The sequence below is a fragment of the Acomys russatus genome, chromosome 15 (genome assembly GCF_903995435.1).
Source record: "Acomys russatus chromosome 15, mAcoRus1.1, whole genome shotgun sequence".
Taxonomy (NCBI): domain Eukaryota; kingdom Metazoa; phylum Chordata; class Mammalia; order Rodentia; family Muridae; genus Acomys; species Acomys russatus.
In genome coordinates, this window is record NC_067151.1 from 23,465,088 (window position 1) to 23,480,311 (window position 15,224).

At 41.9% G+C, this 15,224-nt stretch overlaps 1 protein-coding gene across 3 annotated transcripts in view; it reads left to right on the forward strand.

The window, feature by feature from the left end:
* The first annotated feature begins 1,513 nt into the window (after window positions 1–1,513).
* Pcdh10 (protocadherin 10) overlaps window positions 1,514–15,224 on the forward strand; it is a 56,965-nt gene continuing 43,254 nt past the window's right edge. For all 3 annotated transcript variants that reach the window (XM_051157108.1, XM_051157110.1, XM_051157109.1), the window contains exons 1-3: window positions 1,514–4,890; window positions 6,550–6,608; window positions 7,134–7,240. In XM_051157108.1, the coding sequence (XP_051013065.1) occupies window positions 2,266–4,890; window positions 6,550–6,608; window positions 7,134–7,240 (2,791 nt within the window). In that variant the 5' untranslated portion in view covers window positions 1,514–2,265. The remainder of the gene's footprint in view (window positions 4,891–6,549; window positions 6,609–7,133; window positions 7,241–15,224) is intronic.

Below are 15,224 nucleotides of genomic sequence, written 5' to 3' on the forward strand. Positions count from 1 at the left end.
AAACGTAGACTTCGATATCTATCCTTGAAGGATGGGCATTCAGCGCGCTCTTCCAGCACGGGAGAGTTCCTTCCCGCCGCCTAGTAACTTCAAGGAAACTGGGTATGTGGATGCACCTCAGTGGGTGCCCGCGGCTAGTCAAGCACAGGGCTCAGAATCGCAGGGCTGCTCCCCAGAGATTCGCACCGAGCTGAGCTTGAGGCCAGCTAGGACAAGGACCAACACAGGATTGTACAAACATGTCTGTGGATTCCCGCAGCGGTGCACACTCGATCCCCCTGTGCGAGTGCACCGCACGTCTCTCCGCCCCGCCCGCCCTCACGGCCAGCCCACGGTCATTCTCCAGAGAGCTGTCCCCAGGTGCGGCATGTACCTTCCCCACCCTCTAACATGGAGGTGGGGATGGATCGCCAACTGTAAAAGAAAAATAATTAATTAAAACAGAAATCAAGAAAAATAAAATAAAATAAAAGCCCGCGCTCCCCACTGCTGCCTGGCGCGGGGCCAGTCGAGGCGCATGGATATTGCAAGCGCCTAGCAGTGATGGGTGGTGCTGGCTCCAGTGCCCTAGAGTTGGGTTTGACGATGGCGGGCTCCTATGCAAAAACTACAAAGAAGCCCTCAGTCTTTAACTGATGTACTCACAATTCAAAGCAATGTCCCCAAATGAGTTAATCCACTAGGCAAGCATTTTGAGAGTAAACATTTGGTGGGTAAACATCCAACCATCTGCCCGTCTATTGGAGCTGTCACCCCATGTCCCTTAGCCTGAATCCCTCCGCTTTAGGAGGGGAAAGGGGGAATTCACCTCCGCACTCCCAATTCAGACTCTTGTATCCTCCCCACACATCCCCTCTCGATCCTCTTGCTCAGATTGAGACATGCCATTTTGTGCCCGCATTTAAATTGTCCGCGCGCATCTCAGCCACAGTCCCTTCTTTTGGTAACCCCGGCTGAATAACGACTCCAGGGTAACTTTCCCCCCTTTTTGGTGATTTCTTTCCTCGATCCGCAGCAGGGAAAACACCTTAAAGGAAAAAGAATGTTAGCGTCACTGGAAACCCCGCTCCTTGGAGAGGCTACCACAGCAGTTGCTATTATGTTTTCGTATTTGCTGATGCAAACAGGGGAACCTCTCTAATTCCCCTGCCCATTACCTGCGGCTGGGGACTGGGAACTTTCCGCGGCAGAGTCCCCTGCAAGCGCCTCGGGACCTGCGGGTTGTTCTCGCTCTCACACTCACACTCACTCAGGCAGCCAAGGCGAGAGTTCTGCCCCGCCTCGCCTGGCTGCCTTGTGACGTTTCTACTTGACGGTCACTTTAGCCAATGAGTAGTCACTCTGTAGGTGGTGCTCCTCGGCGATTGGTTGGCAGAATGAGGGCGCTGCGCAAAAACAGAGAAGCCGAGCGCTCCGAGCTCAGAAACTGCCAGGCAAGATCACAGGCTTCCGGGCTGAAGCAGGAGGCAGGATGGACTGAGAGGAAAAGAGGCAGGTTAGAGAGAGAGAAAGAGAGAAAGAGAGAGGCTTGGACAGGAAACAGGAAAAAAAGAAATTGCTCGTGTGTGCACAACAAATCAGGGGCCAGTGGAGTTGAAGACAGAGACAAGACTATGAAAGCCAAGAAATGCAAAGAGAGCCAGAGGGAAGAAAATGTCAAGAGGAACGTCCACCCGGAGAAATGAAGAGAATGAAAGTTTTATGCTGCAGAAAAGGCTCCGTGTTTTTCCGGCACAGAATTCTCTCGCTGTCTTTAAGCCCGCTCGCCTTTGCCAGCCGTTGACATCAAGAGGCATGTACAACGGTGCCGGCAGCATCTCCTTTTCCTTCTCTTCCTCTTCATCTTCCTCCTCCTCTTCTTCCTCCTCCACAGTCTCCTCCCATCAGCAAGAAGACAAACCTAGGACAGTCTTGAAATATCGAAATTTCCTCCTTGGGATTTGCCAGCGCCGCGTTGCGCCAACACTGTCGGAATAAAGGAGGCTGACTATTGTATTATCGTTATTTTATTAATTGGTCAGTGGGAAGAGTACAGCTGAGCATAGGGGACAACTGTCACCCTTTCTGCGCTAAGATTGAAAAATGAGGCTGGTTTTGAGGAAGCTTTAAGATGAAGCGAAAGGAATAAAAAATTTAAACAGCCACTGAAGGCCCCCACATATAGTACACTTTTATTTATATTTTTGAGATTATTGTTTTGGGGGGTGGGGGTGGTGATCGGGTGGCTGCCTGGCTAAGGGGGAGCGGCTTCCTTTCCTTTTGGAGATGATTGTGCTGTTATTCTTTGCTTTGCTCTGGATGGTGGACGGAGTCTTTTCACAGCTTCATTATACGGTGCAGGAAGAGCAGGAACATGGCACTTTCGTGGGGAATATCGCCGAAGACCTGGGCTTGGACATTACAAAACTTTCAGCTCGCAGGTTTCAGACCGTGGCCAACTCACGGACCCCGTACTTGGACCTCAATCTGGAGACCGGGGTCCTGTACGTTAACGAAAAGATCGACCGTGAGCAGATCTGCAAGCAGAGCCCCTCTTGTGTCCTGCATCTAGAGGTCTTCCTGGAGAACCCTCTGGAGCTGTTCCGAGTGGAGATCGAAGTGCTGGACATCAATGACAACCCTCCCTCCTTCCCGGAGCCGGACCTGACAGTGGAGATCTCAGAAAGCGCTACACCAGGCACCCGGTTTCCCTTGGAGAGCGCCTTTGATCCAGACGTTGGGACTAACTCATTGAGAGACTACGAGATAACTCCGAATAGCTACTTCTCACTAGACGTGCAGACACAGGGAGATGGCAACCGATTCGCTGAGCTGGTGCTGGAGAAGCCACTGGACCGAGAACAGCAAGCGGTGCACCGCTACGTGCTGACCGCGGTGGACGGGGGAGGAGGGGGAGGAGGAGGGGAAGGAGGGGGAGGCGGTGGTGGAGCTGGCCTGCCCCCCCAGCAGCAGCGCACTGGCACAGCCTTGCTCACCATCCGAGTGCTGGACTCCAACGACAATGTACCCGCCTTTGACCAACCTGTCTACACTGTTTCCCTACCAGAGAATTCGCCCCCTGGCACGTTAGTGATCCAGCTTAATGCCACCGACCCCGATGAAGGCCAGAATGGCGAAGTGGTGTATTCATTTAGCAGTCACATTTCTCCCAGAGCTCGGGAGCTCTTTGGACTGTCGCCGCGCACCGGCCGACTGGAGGTGAGCGGTGAGCTGGACTATGAAGAGAGCCCAGTGTACCAGGTGTATGTCCAAGCTAAAGACTTGGGTCCCAATGCTGTGCCTGCGCACTGCAAGGTGTTGGTGAAAGTGCTGGATGCCAACGACAACGCACCGGAGATCAGCTTCAGCACCGTGAAGGAGGCGGTGAGCGAGGGTGCGGCCCCTGGCACGGTGGTGGCTCTGTTCAGCGTGACGGATCGGGACTCAGAGGAAAATGGGCAGGTGCAATGCGAGCTACTGGGAGACGTGCCCTTCCGCCTCAAGTCTTCCTTCAAGAATTACTACACCATCGTGACCGAAGCCCCCTTGGACCGAGAGGCTGGAGACTCCTACACCCTGACTGTGGTGGCCCGCGACCGGGGCGAGCCTGCACTGTCCACCAGTAAGTCGATTCAGGTTCAAGTGTCTGATGTGAACGACAATGCTCCGCGCTTCAGCCAGCCAGTCTATGATGTGTATGTGACCGAAAACAACGTCCCCGGTGCCTACATTTACGCGGTGAGCGCCACGGACCGCGACGAAGGGGCCAATGCAAAATTAACCTACTCTATCCTAGAGTGCCAGATCCAGGGCATGAGCGTCTTCACCTACGTGTCCATCAACTCAGACAACGGCTACTTGTATGCCTTGAGATCCTTCGACTATGAGCAGATCAAGGACTTCAGCTTTCAAGTGGAAGCCAGGGATGCCGGCAGCCCCCAGGCACTGGCCGGCAACGCTACGGTCAACATCCTGATAGTGGATCAGAACGACAACGCCCCCGCCATCGTAGCACCCCTGCCGGGGCGCAACGGGACTCCAGCCCGCGAGGTGCTGCCGCGCTCTGCCGAGCCGGGCTACCTGCTCACTCGCGTGGCTGCAGTGGACGCGGACGACGGCGAGAACGCCAGGCTCACCTACAGCATAGTGCGGGGCAATGAAATGAACCTATTCCGGCTGGACTGGCGTACAGGAGAGCTTCGCACCGCTCGGCGGGTCCCAGCCAAGCGCGACCCCCAGCGGCCTTATGAGCTGGTGATAGAGGTGCGCGACCATGGGCAGCCGCCCCTGTCCTCCACAGCCACCCTAGTGGTTCAGTTGGTGGATGGAGCCGTAGAGACCCAGGGTGGGGGCGGGGGCGGAGGGTCAGGGGAACACCTGCGCCCTAGCCGCTCTGGTGGCGGGGAAACTTCATTGGACCTCACACTCATCCTCATCATCGCCCTGGGCTCCGTGTCCTTCATCTTCCTGCTGGCCATGATCGTACTTGCCGTGCGCTGTCAAAAGGAGAAAAAACTCAACATCTACACGTGTCTAGCGAGTGATTGCTGCCTCTGCTGTTGCTGCTGCGGCAGCGGGGGCTCGACCTGCTGTGGCCGCCAAGCCCGGGCGCGCAAAAAGAAACTCAGCAAGTCAGACATCATGTTGGTGCAGAGCGCCAATGTCCCTAGCAACCCGGCCCAGGTGCCAGTGGAGGAGTCCGGGGGCTTTGGTTCCCATCACCACAATCAGAACTACTGCTATCAGGTCTGCCTCACCCCGGAGTCTGCCAAGACCGACCTGATGTTTCTGAAGCCCTGCAGTCCTTCCCGGAGTACAGACGCTGAGCACAATCCCTGCGGAGCCATCGTCACCGGGTACAGCGACCAGCAACCAGACATCATTTCCAACGGAAGCATTTTGTCCAACGAGGTAAGGGTGAAGCGAAAGAACTACCATCTCTCATCTCCTCCATCAGAAAGCCTCCTGTAGCCCGGCCTTGCATCTCTTCTGGTGCACTGTGTATTTTAAGGTGTTAGCGTGTTTGTATGGATGTGGTAAGGGAGGATATGGGGGCCACCTTTTCTCACCTCTTGGTGTGTAATCTAACTTCTGTGTTGTTCCTGACTGCACTCCACTCCTTTGCTTTTAATTTCATCCTCCCTCCCAGCTCGCCTTTGCTTCTTTGCCACCTCAGAGCTTCCTTCCCTCTCCCCCTTATTTAAGGTCCTGCCTTCCTTGAAACCTGGGTGACACAAGGGAGAAAGCTTGGAGAGAGAGAGAGGAAAACGTGGGGGAGGGGCCTCCTATCACTGACAAAGGTCCTTTCCCCCTTGCATCTGTCCTAAGCTTTAATAAAGTTGGTTCAATTTTGGTTTGTTTTTCACTGCTTTCAGTCACCTGTACAAGTGAGCCATATATTGTTTAACTTTATATGGTTGCCTAAGTTGGATTGCATGTTTTAGTGATCAGTTCCTTCTCTGAAAAAGAAAGCAAGCAAGCAAGAAAGAAAGAAAGAAAGAAAGAAAGAAAGAAAGAAAGAAAGAAAGAAAGAAAGAAAAAACTTCAGTTCTGCTCTGGACAGCTTTAACACAAGCTCTGGAAGCCGAATGCCCACACAGTGTGAATTTGAATGAAGTTCCCTTGGCACAGAACCCTGTAAGAGTAAACTAACTGAAAGCTTCAACAATTGTCTTAAATATATCATTTCAGTAATAATTACCTCCTTGCCACTGTTTTTTGAGGAATCGCCTACTGTTGGCTTTCTTCATCAAAGAATTTGGCTTGTCAATTCCAATTTCTTTTTAAAAGGTAGAGACATAGTGGCAAAATTGGAGGGTGGGAAGTGGGGAGAACCATGTAAAACAAAGTTTGGACCGAGGTGTGTGGGCTGTGGGGAGCCTGCAAAGGGCCTCTGGAGGGAAGGTGGGGCCAGGATTATGACAGTCTTTCTTGGCATCTTATTTTGAGTCTCAGATAAAACTTATTCATGAATATTTGTACAGCTCATTTGTATCTTACGTATCTTTTGAAAATAAACAACAAAATAATTCGAGAAAATATTCAAATCTTTTCTTATTGAGCGTGATGTTTTTCTTGTGTCCATCAGTTATCCACTTAAACACTGTAGGCTATGGAAAGACAAGATGCAGAATCCAGTTAGGGTAATTCCATGGTAGACACAGGAGCTTATTAAACCTAGCTATAAGGTGTTTACATTCTCCTTTAGAGTAAGACATAAGTATTATGGGCCAGCATGTTTTCTGGTTCTGCTTTTGTTTTTGTTTGTTTGTTTGGTTTGGTTTTTTAACCTTTACAACTGAATTGAAGAAATCTAGAATCAAATGTCTCTACACACTTCCCCTGATCCTAGACAGCAATCACCAGGCTGTGGTCTTATGAAAGCCTGAACATGTGTTAAAAAAAAAAAAAAATATATATATATATATATATATATATATATATATATATATATATACATATATATATATAATAAACAAGTACCTACATCCAATATAATTCGTATTCTCAGAAGCAGAATGATCATTGCATGCTCTGAATTTTAGTGCTCTTGATTTATTTTTTTCCTAGAATAAACACCAGAGAGCAGAACTCAGCTATCTAGTTGACAGACCTCGCCGAGTTAACAGGTAGGAAATCTTTTCAATCCTTAGTTTTTGTATGTACAGTCTCAGTCTCCTACATAGTAAATAGGAAGTAGATGTGTTGTTTCATATTAAAAGACATAATGTCTAAGGCATTCAAGCTAGGACAGGGCATAAGTGCTGTATATAATTTAGGTACCTGTGTACTGTTGGCTATAAAATAAGTTTTTTTAAACAAAAATTATAAAATATTTTGCCAGTATCCATGACCTGTCCACATATGTGTTCATATATATCTTATGAATATGACATAGACATATACTTAGCTCCAATCATAGAATAATGTCCAAACTTCACATGTTTGATGTTCCCATTGACTCTATTTTTAGGGATTCATATTTAAGTGGTAGAAGCCAGCTTCATATGGAAATAGAGAATAAGTAAAAAATTCCATGAGTCTGCAGCACACATCTGTGACCATGTGGTGGCAGAAGAATGATTTTTTGTGTTTCTTCACCTTTTTTTTTTTTTTTTTTTTAAATTCTAACATTCTCCTTTTTGTGTCTCTAGTTCTGCATTCCAGGAAGCTGACATAGTAAGCTCTAAGGACAGTGGTCATGGAGACAGTGAACAGGGAGACAGTGATCATGACGTCACCAACCGTGGCCAGTCAGCTGGTAAGTATGATCAAACAGCAATCTAAATGCCCTTTATAATGCTGTTTATTTAAATATATCTCCAAAGGTTGATGGTAACAGTATATCTTCTATGGTCATTGTTTGCTCAAAAGAGTCTGTAAGAAGTGTTGCATCCCTTTGGAGTTGTGACTATGTAACGTTCCTTAATGGACTAAAATCACACAGAGGAAACCACATATCTCCCACCTGGTCCAATTCCTTATGTGCAAACAGGGTATTATTAGGCTTATATATGGAGGAGATAACCAAGATGAATTTAACTTACTGACTGTCACAGGGGCAAGAAGAGATAGATGTAAGACTGGGCCCTAGAATCTAAACTCCATGCCTTTCAGAGAAATAAATTTTAGATACCAGGTATCACTTGAGAGGGAGTGATGTTTAAAAGTCATAAATCTACTTTCCAATTCTGGGTCTCTGAGCTTCAGAACATTAGTAATAGATATTTGGTAATTAGTACTGTTGAAGAGTCTTTGACAACTATCAAAATTTGAACTCAAGCATCTGTCTATGTGGGCCAACTAATGGACATAGGTGGCAGTTGTAGTACAGTATAACTTTTAAATTGACCATTGTCAATTTAAATTGAATTAAATTACTTCAAATTTTAACTATGAACTTGATATTTAAGGATGCGTAATATCTAATACTAATTATGTATACTAAAATGTATAAAAATAAACTATGTATATTAAAGTGAAAATAATTTTATAAAATGCTTTCTTTTCTTTACTTCTATTTGGATTTCACCAGTGAAAGATGTTTGCTGAATTCGCTTTTTTTCCTAATTCTGTGTTTATTTGACACATGAGAACATGGAAAGCCTGGGAAATTCTTGAAATATCTGAAAAACGTCAATCACTGGGCTACCTCTGGGTGACACTCATTTCTCTTGAGACTTTGATTTTATTCCATAAAGTGACAGGGTTTCTTATTTTTAAAGTAATATTAGTCCTCGAGAGTACTCTTTCCTTGGCACACTTGGTAGCCTTGGGAACAGTACTGAGGCAGTGTGTCAGAGGGCAGCGCACACCCCGTAGGACCTGGCAGCAGAGGTGGCTACAAGCCTCTAAGTTGGCTAATGTATGCTCTGTCTGTGACTGCTTAGTCTTGGGAAACCCAGGCAGGAGAAAAGGGAAAAAAGGCTGCTCAAGGGTCTCTTTATATTGCTGCAAGTCATTAATATGCAGACCTAATGAGACTTGAGAACTGCCAAGAATCCCCGGAGGTCCCTGCCCCTTGCGGGCCTTCACGCTAAGTGAACAGAGCATCTATTTAGTGTCTGGGATCCTGACAACAAACCAGACCTTGCCAGCAGTTTATATGTGAGTACAAAGTCCCTTTCATTTTTGCCCTATATGTGGTATATGATTTATTGTTATCATTTAAAAACTGTACATTTAGAACTATTCATTTCTATTTCCCCAAGTTTCTAATTTAATCCCAGCCTTTTACAACAAAACATTTGACATGAGAAAACTGCTACATGTTTCTTTGCATGCATTTTTATTTCCTTCCCACCCGCTGCCTTTTCTTTCATTTTCTTTAAGTAGCACCCAGTCTCACTAAGCATTTTAGTTAGCCAAGTTACTTAGAAATACATAATGAGCCTAAAAAGCTATGCAAAGAGAGAGAAGAATGAACAAACTTTCTCAAGAACTGCTAAATTAGTTAGATAGGTGTTCCTGTTAGGGTGTCTTCATGAGAGATTTTATTTCACAGAACAGTGTTGCCTTTTTTGTTAATGATTCTTTCAAAGAATTTGGGGTTTCAGAGCCTTTTAAGGACCATTAAAATGCTGAAAAGTATACTACAGTACATTTTAAATAAGCAAGGCAGAGTTTTAGTTTTCATCATCAAAGTACTGAACTTTTTGCCCCCATATTAAAGTTGTTAGATCTATAAAAGTGATAGAGAATTACCACACCATTAATGCAGCTCAGTGGTAACAGGGTAGTCACAATACACTGGGCACAATAATTGCTGTTTTGCAGTTGTGAGAAAGCACTTGCAGTGAGAAGTATTTGTACCTTTGTGTTGAATTGATCATTTGCAATAAGTTTAATTTTATAGTAAAAAGTATTCTAAGTGTTTTTAAAGTAAAAATCTGAATACATAAATTTAAAATGTCTTTTACTAAGTGACATGTTGCAGCTCATAGTAATGTTTTGTATTATAAACCTCACAGCAAGTAGCAGGAATATTTCAGAAGTCATTTGTTCCAAAAAATGTGATTTTTTTTCATAAAAACAACTTATGTTGATCTCCCAAATTTGCAAAATTAGGTAATTAAACACATCTCACTAAGCATGTTAGAAGAAAATGTAAAACAAAGGAGTAAAAGTGGAAAGATTAAAAATTCTGAATTCTCTCTTTTAGCTTGTGTCTCTTGCCAGAGCACAATGTAGCCTACTGTTTCACCTGTGCAAATTTGCCCAACTTTTTTTTTTAACTTCTTCAATATTTTCAATGATAACCTTACTTTATGTTTATTTATGGGCACATGAAACCTATTCTTTCCTGAATTGCTTCCCTTTTTCAAACTTTATTTTTCTCCTTGCTTTTATGCTATCTAAGCCTTCGGCAGTCCCAAACATTCTTCACAAAAAGGCTGCTGCCATGGAGGCAGCTGCATAGTCACATGAGCCTTCTCAGTTGGCCACTGCACCTGGCTCCATGTGCAAAATTATTGGGCTTGACCACTGCTCTGTAGCACTTTGCTTTCTATAGCCTTGTCAAGGTGCTTTCCATTTTTGTTTTCAGTGCACTATCGATGTATCAGTTAGATATGGCAGAGGTCCAGGTAGATGTGGTGAAGGCCTGCAAAAGCTATCACCAGAGGGAAAACTGATTAACCACAGCCAAAGGGCTAAAAAGTAGTTTAAAGGAGAGCTATTTCCAAGGTTCCTTTAGTAAGTCAGTATGTTAGAAGATCTATTTTGCTATCTTAGAATAAGGATATAACACCTTAGTCATATGATTTTAAACATTGTTAACACCGTTGAGGTATAGTTACACAAATCTATGTAGTTGTAAGAAATTGGTCTCAAGTTTATTAAGTGTGATGATATGAAAATATTATGAGTTGTCAATTGATTTTAATGTCTTTCTCTTTCCAAAGATATGACAAAAGCTAGAATTTTAGGTAAGTTAGCCTCTATTTTACAGGGAAAATTATTGGCTACAAATTTAAAAATAAAATAACTAGAATTATTTGTATTTTTAAGATAATAAGTAAAATATATCGTGTACTATGTTACACCACTTGAAGGCAAGAACATCCGCAAGAAAATTCTTAGTGTTCACGAACTACAAATATCCTTTTCTTAATTCAGATGTCGGCAAATAAAGCTTTGACTTATAAATAAATGGAATTCACTCTAGTTGTTTACAAAAGTTTGTTCAAGTTTCTGATCAATCTGTGAATTTATCTGAGGAGGCATAAATTGAAAAAAATATGAAATATAACGTACTGAGAGAAAATGGAGAAAACTATAGGCATTTTTAAAGGTGATAGGAAGGGATAGAATTTTGATGTGCATTTTAAACTTATTAATGAGTTAGTTATAATGATATATCTGACCCTGACATGTTCTTAAAATTATACCTACCTTATAACTTTACTTAATTTCTATGAAGTATTTTGAGATACTTTATTATATTATTGGAAAAGAACACAAATTGGATACACTTTTAATTTTTTAATCATAGCAATTCTCAGTGGGGCCATATACTGCTACTGACTGAAATATAGATACATGTGTCTTAAATTTACTGCCTCTATCTTTGTAAAACAGGCCGTCTCTAATATCATCTGTCATAATCGCAAGAATAGCTTATTCCTGAGGACTGGAAAGAAACGCCTGGAAATAATGATTGCAGATAAAATAACATATTTTAAGATGCTTAGTAGATATCACCAAATTTCAAAAATTTGTGTTTTTCATATCTGTACATGTGAAATAGGTTTAGTCATAAGTGCATTTGAAAGAGAAAATAATAGGTTTAACTTATCAAATCTTGGGCCTTCAATTTGAGTCATAAGAGCTAGTCAGAAAAAAAAGCTGTGGATGCTCTGAATTGCATCACAGGTACTGGAATTGGCATCGGTATATGTGAGATGGTCACATTTTCACAAAAAGTTAAACAACGTTCTTTGTATTTGGTAATTAAAGCTACACAGCCAATGTGCCCAAGGATAAATGATAAGAGAACATTGTGAGTCATCTAACAGCTCCCGGTGTGAGGACCCTTAATGGGATACATTTATTTCATTCTCAAACTATTTATCTAAGTGACAAATGAAAAAAAAATGTCTAGTTTCTATTAATTTCTCTGCTCCTTATTTGAAGTTTATTGATTAGGCTGTGGTTTTCATTTTCATTTCTATATCTGATTTTTTTTTTTCTCATGAGAAATAGATCCACTCATTTTATTGATAGAACTGGTGAAATATTCATGCCCTATTATAGTCCTCACTTTCCAATCCATATCCATATATCATATATAGCATATATAACCATGTATAATATCACCAAGGAAAGTCCATTCGATAGTTTCATACATTTATTTAAAACATTGATTAACAGTTTTCTCTCTTGTTGAGTGACATTGTTTTTACCAACCTCTCAATGTTCTTTAATTTTGTCAATAACATGCTGTGTATACATTTTAATATATTCTCAGTCCATATAATAGTTTACATAATCTAAGGACATTTTAATCAATTTCTACTAATATGGAGATATAGAAAAGAATCACCCATTTGCAAGATAAAAACATGTAGATTTAATATATAATTACACATAAAAGTAATTTCTAGCAAATACCTTCTGGTATCATTAATAAATAGCTTATCACTGATATATTGGCTTATTAGTGTGGTGATAGTAATCTGAATGATAATAAATACTTGTATATGAATACTTAAAAATGAATGCCTGGCTTTTCATATGTTTGGATGTATTTATCCATTTAAAATGATGTGCATCAATCATATGCAGAATGTTATTAATTAGAACAATTTGCACTAGTGCTCATCTTTCTTTGATTCAGTAGAGCAATTCTATATTAACATTGTGAGCTTAAACATCCATCAATTCTTCAAATTATCATGCTTTTTTAAACTTTTACTCTTCTGTCTTACATTACATCCAGGCACAGTTTTCCCTCTCTCCGTCACTCCTTCCAGTTCCTCTCCCTACCTCCTTTCTCCTCTATCTATTCCTCCTGTTTCCCTTAAAAAAAAAAAACAAAAACAAAACAACAAAAAACAAAAACAAACAAACAAACAACAGGACTCCTAGGAATATCCACCCAATAGGGCCTAAGGAGATACAGTAAGACTGTGTGCAAAGTCTCATATTAAGGCAACCGAGTAGGTGGAAGGTGCAGGCAAAAACATCTGAGGTACAACCACTCCCACTGTCAGGAGTCCCATAAGGACACCAAGCTAACAACAATGACATATTTGCAGAGGACATAGCTCAGACCCATATAGGGCCCATGAGTTTCATGCTCTGTGAGCCCCTATGAGCCCCTTGATTCTTGTCAGGCATGTACAAAAGGCATCGGATTTATATTTAAAATAATTATACATAATTATTTTTCTCTTAAGGTGACGTCTGTGATACAGAAGAACCTTTTACTTGTACAAGTATATAAAATAGACAATATTTAACCATAAGTGGACCCAAATATAAACCTTGTGACTGGGATGCTGCTTGAGCACCAAATGAAAGTAAATCAGGGATATTCGCTTTTTCCTTTAACATGCATATCTTTTTGCAGAAATACAATGTGTATAGAGTGTAGTGAAACATCTCCAGGGTTTTCATTCTGTTTCCAGTCAAATTTTGTGATCCTGGTTTCAGTATTTAAACTCCTTAAAAGATTATCCAACAGTAATTCATGTTCAGGCTTTGGAATGACAATGTTATTATCAAACATGGACTTAGCATTACATGTTGATTTGTTTAAAGAGAAAAGTCATTATTTAGTGATAGTAATAGATGGTAATTAACTTGATGCCGTTTCCTAAAAAATGTAGTTAATACTTTTAATTCTAAAAGATTATAGAAATTCTACAGGTTTCATTTTTTGAAATATTTATTAACCTGTGTAAACATTTTCAAGTACACCTTCATGTAAATCAATGTGTAGCACAGTACATCCATTGAAACACTAAAACTTGCTTAGAGAGATGGAAGAATTCTAAATATTTCTGAAATTAAGAGTGAAGTGTACCCACTAAATAACTTTCTATGTCAGTTTTTAAATTCTCATTTTGCAATGCATTTGAAAGATTTTTTATAAATTAAGCATGCTTTAGTTATTTGAAATTAATCAAAATTATACTTGCCAGATGGCTCAGTGGGGAAAGGGCCTTGCAGAAAAACCTGATTTTCATCTCTACTGATCACATGGTGCAAGAAGTGAAACCACCCATGCAAGTTGTTCTCTGACCTGGCCTCCACACTGCCCTGGTAGGCAGAAACTCATGCACACATTCTCTCTCTCTCTCTCTCTCTCTCTCTCTCTCTCTCTCTCTCTCTCTCTCTCACACACACACACACACACACACACACACACACACACAGACACACACATGCATGTGCACAAATAAGAAAATGGATATAATTTTAAAACACTAGAAAATTTTATCCATATTTAAATATTCAATAAATGTACATGCATACTAAGAAATGCATTGGAATCATGCTCTTATTCACATTCTTTTCCACTTTGTGCTATCCACCAAATGAGTATCAGGCTGGACATAGTGGCAGCATACTGTAACCTCAGCAATTGGTAGACTGAGGCAGGGCAATTAAGAGCTCCAAGCTATCCTAGACTACTTAGCAAGTTCTAAGTCAGCCTGAGCTATATGGCAAATCCCTCTCCCAACAGTCAGAGCAAATGAAACAGATGAACATTAGATATTATTCCGCAGCTCTCAGAACTTCTTGGGCTAGTGTCAGGCAAGTGTTTGACTTTGACCTGAGGATTAGAGTTCAAGCTTCCAAGTTCAAATAGCTGGGTGTGGATGTGATGGTACCCACTGCAGTGTCAGAGCTAAGGAGGTGCAGACAAGCAGAACCCTAGGGATCACTGGCCTGTCAGCACAGCTGACTTGGCAAGGTCCAGGTCAGTGACAGACCCCATCTACACCGCCCCTCTCCGAAAATGCAAACCCAAATCAAACAGAAAATAGTGGGTGATGTCGGAGGAATTGCACCTTTTACTTCCACATGCATACACAGATAGTTACATGCAAATCTGCACACATATACATATCTGAAGACAAATGAACACACACACACACACACACACACACACACACACACACACACACACATACATACTCCACTAGATGGACTTTCTTGGCCATAATCAGGTAAAATTTAACAGTCTTCTGTGTCCAAGAGGGTGGTAAAGTCATGGGGACATTTTCCATCTTGCTACATAAGTCAACTTATTGTTGACTAGGACAACTATTTACGTAGAGATGAGCATTAAGGAAAATTGATATTATTTCTAACTGATTCCCACTGCATTTGGTTACCTCAGCTACACTAATTATAGTCATTTGTTTTGGATTTGTGCAAGGTGATAAATAATAAGGAATTTATAGGCATATAGATTGCCGGAGTTCCAATCACAGATATTTTTAGAAACTAATTTCCCAGGAAACTAAGAACCATACTTTTCCTACTCACAGAATGTTCAGAATTTTTGCCATTGGCTCTTTATCAACTTGAGATAAAAATTTTGTTGATGTTAACCTTCCATTTGAGACCTAAAGTCTGTAGTCTAACTGTTGTCAGTACTTGGCAGATCCTCTCTGTGTTTCTAGAGACAATACCCCACACATTGTTAAGGAGTGTGGATTAAGAACCCTCTGTGGCTGGGACCTCTCTATATTACCAGCCCCATGAAATATTTTTCAAATGTTATTTTTTTT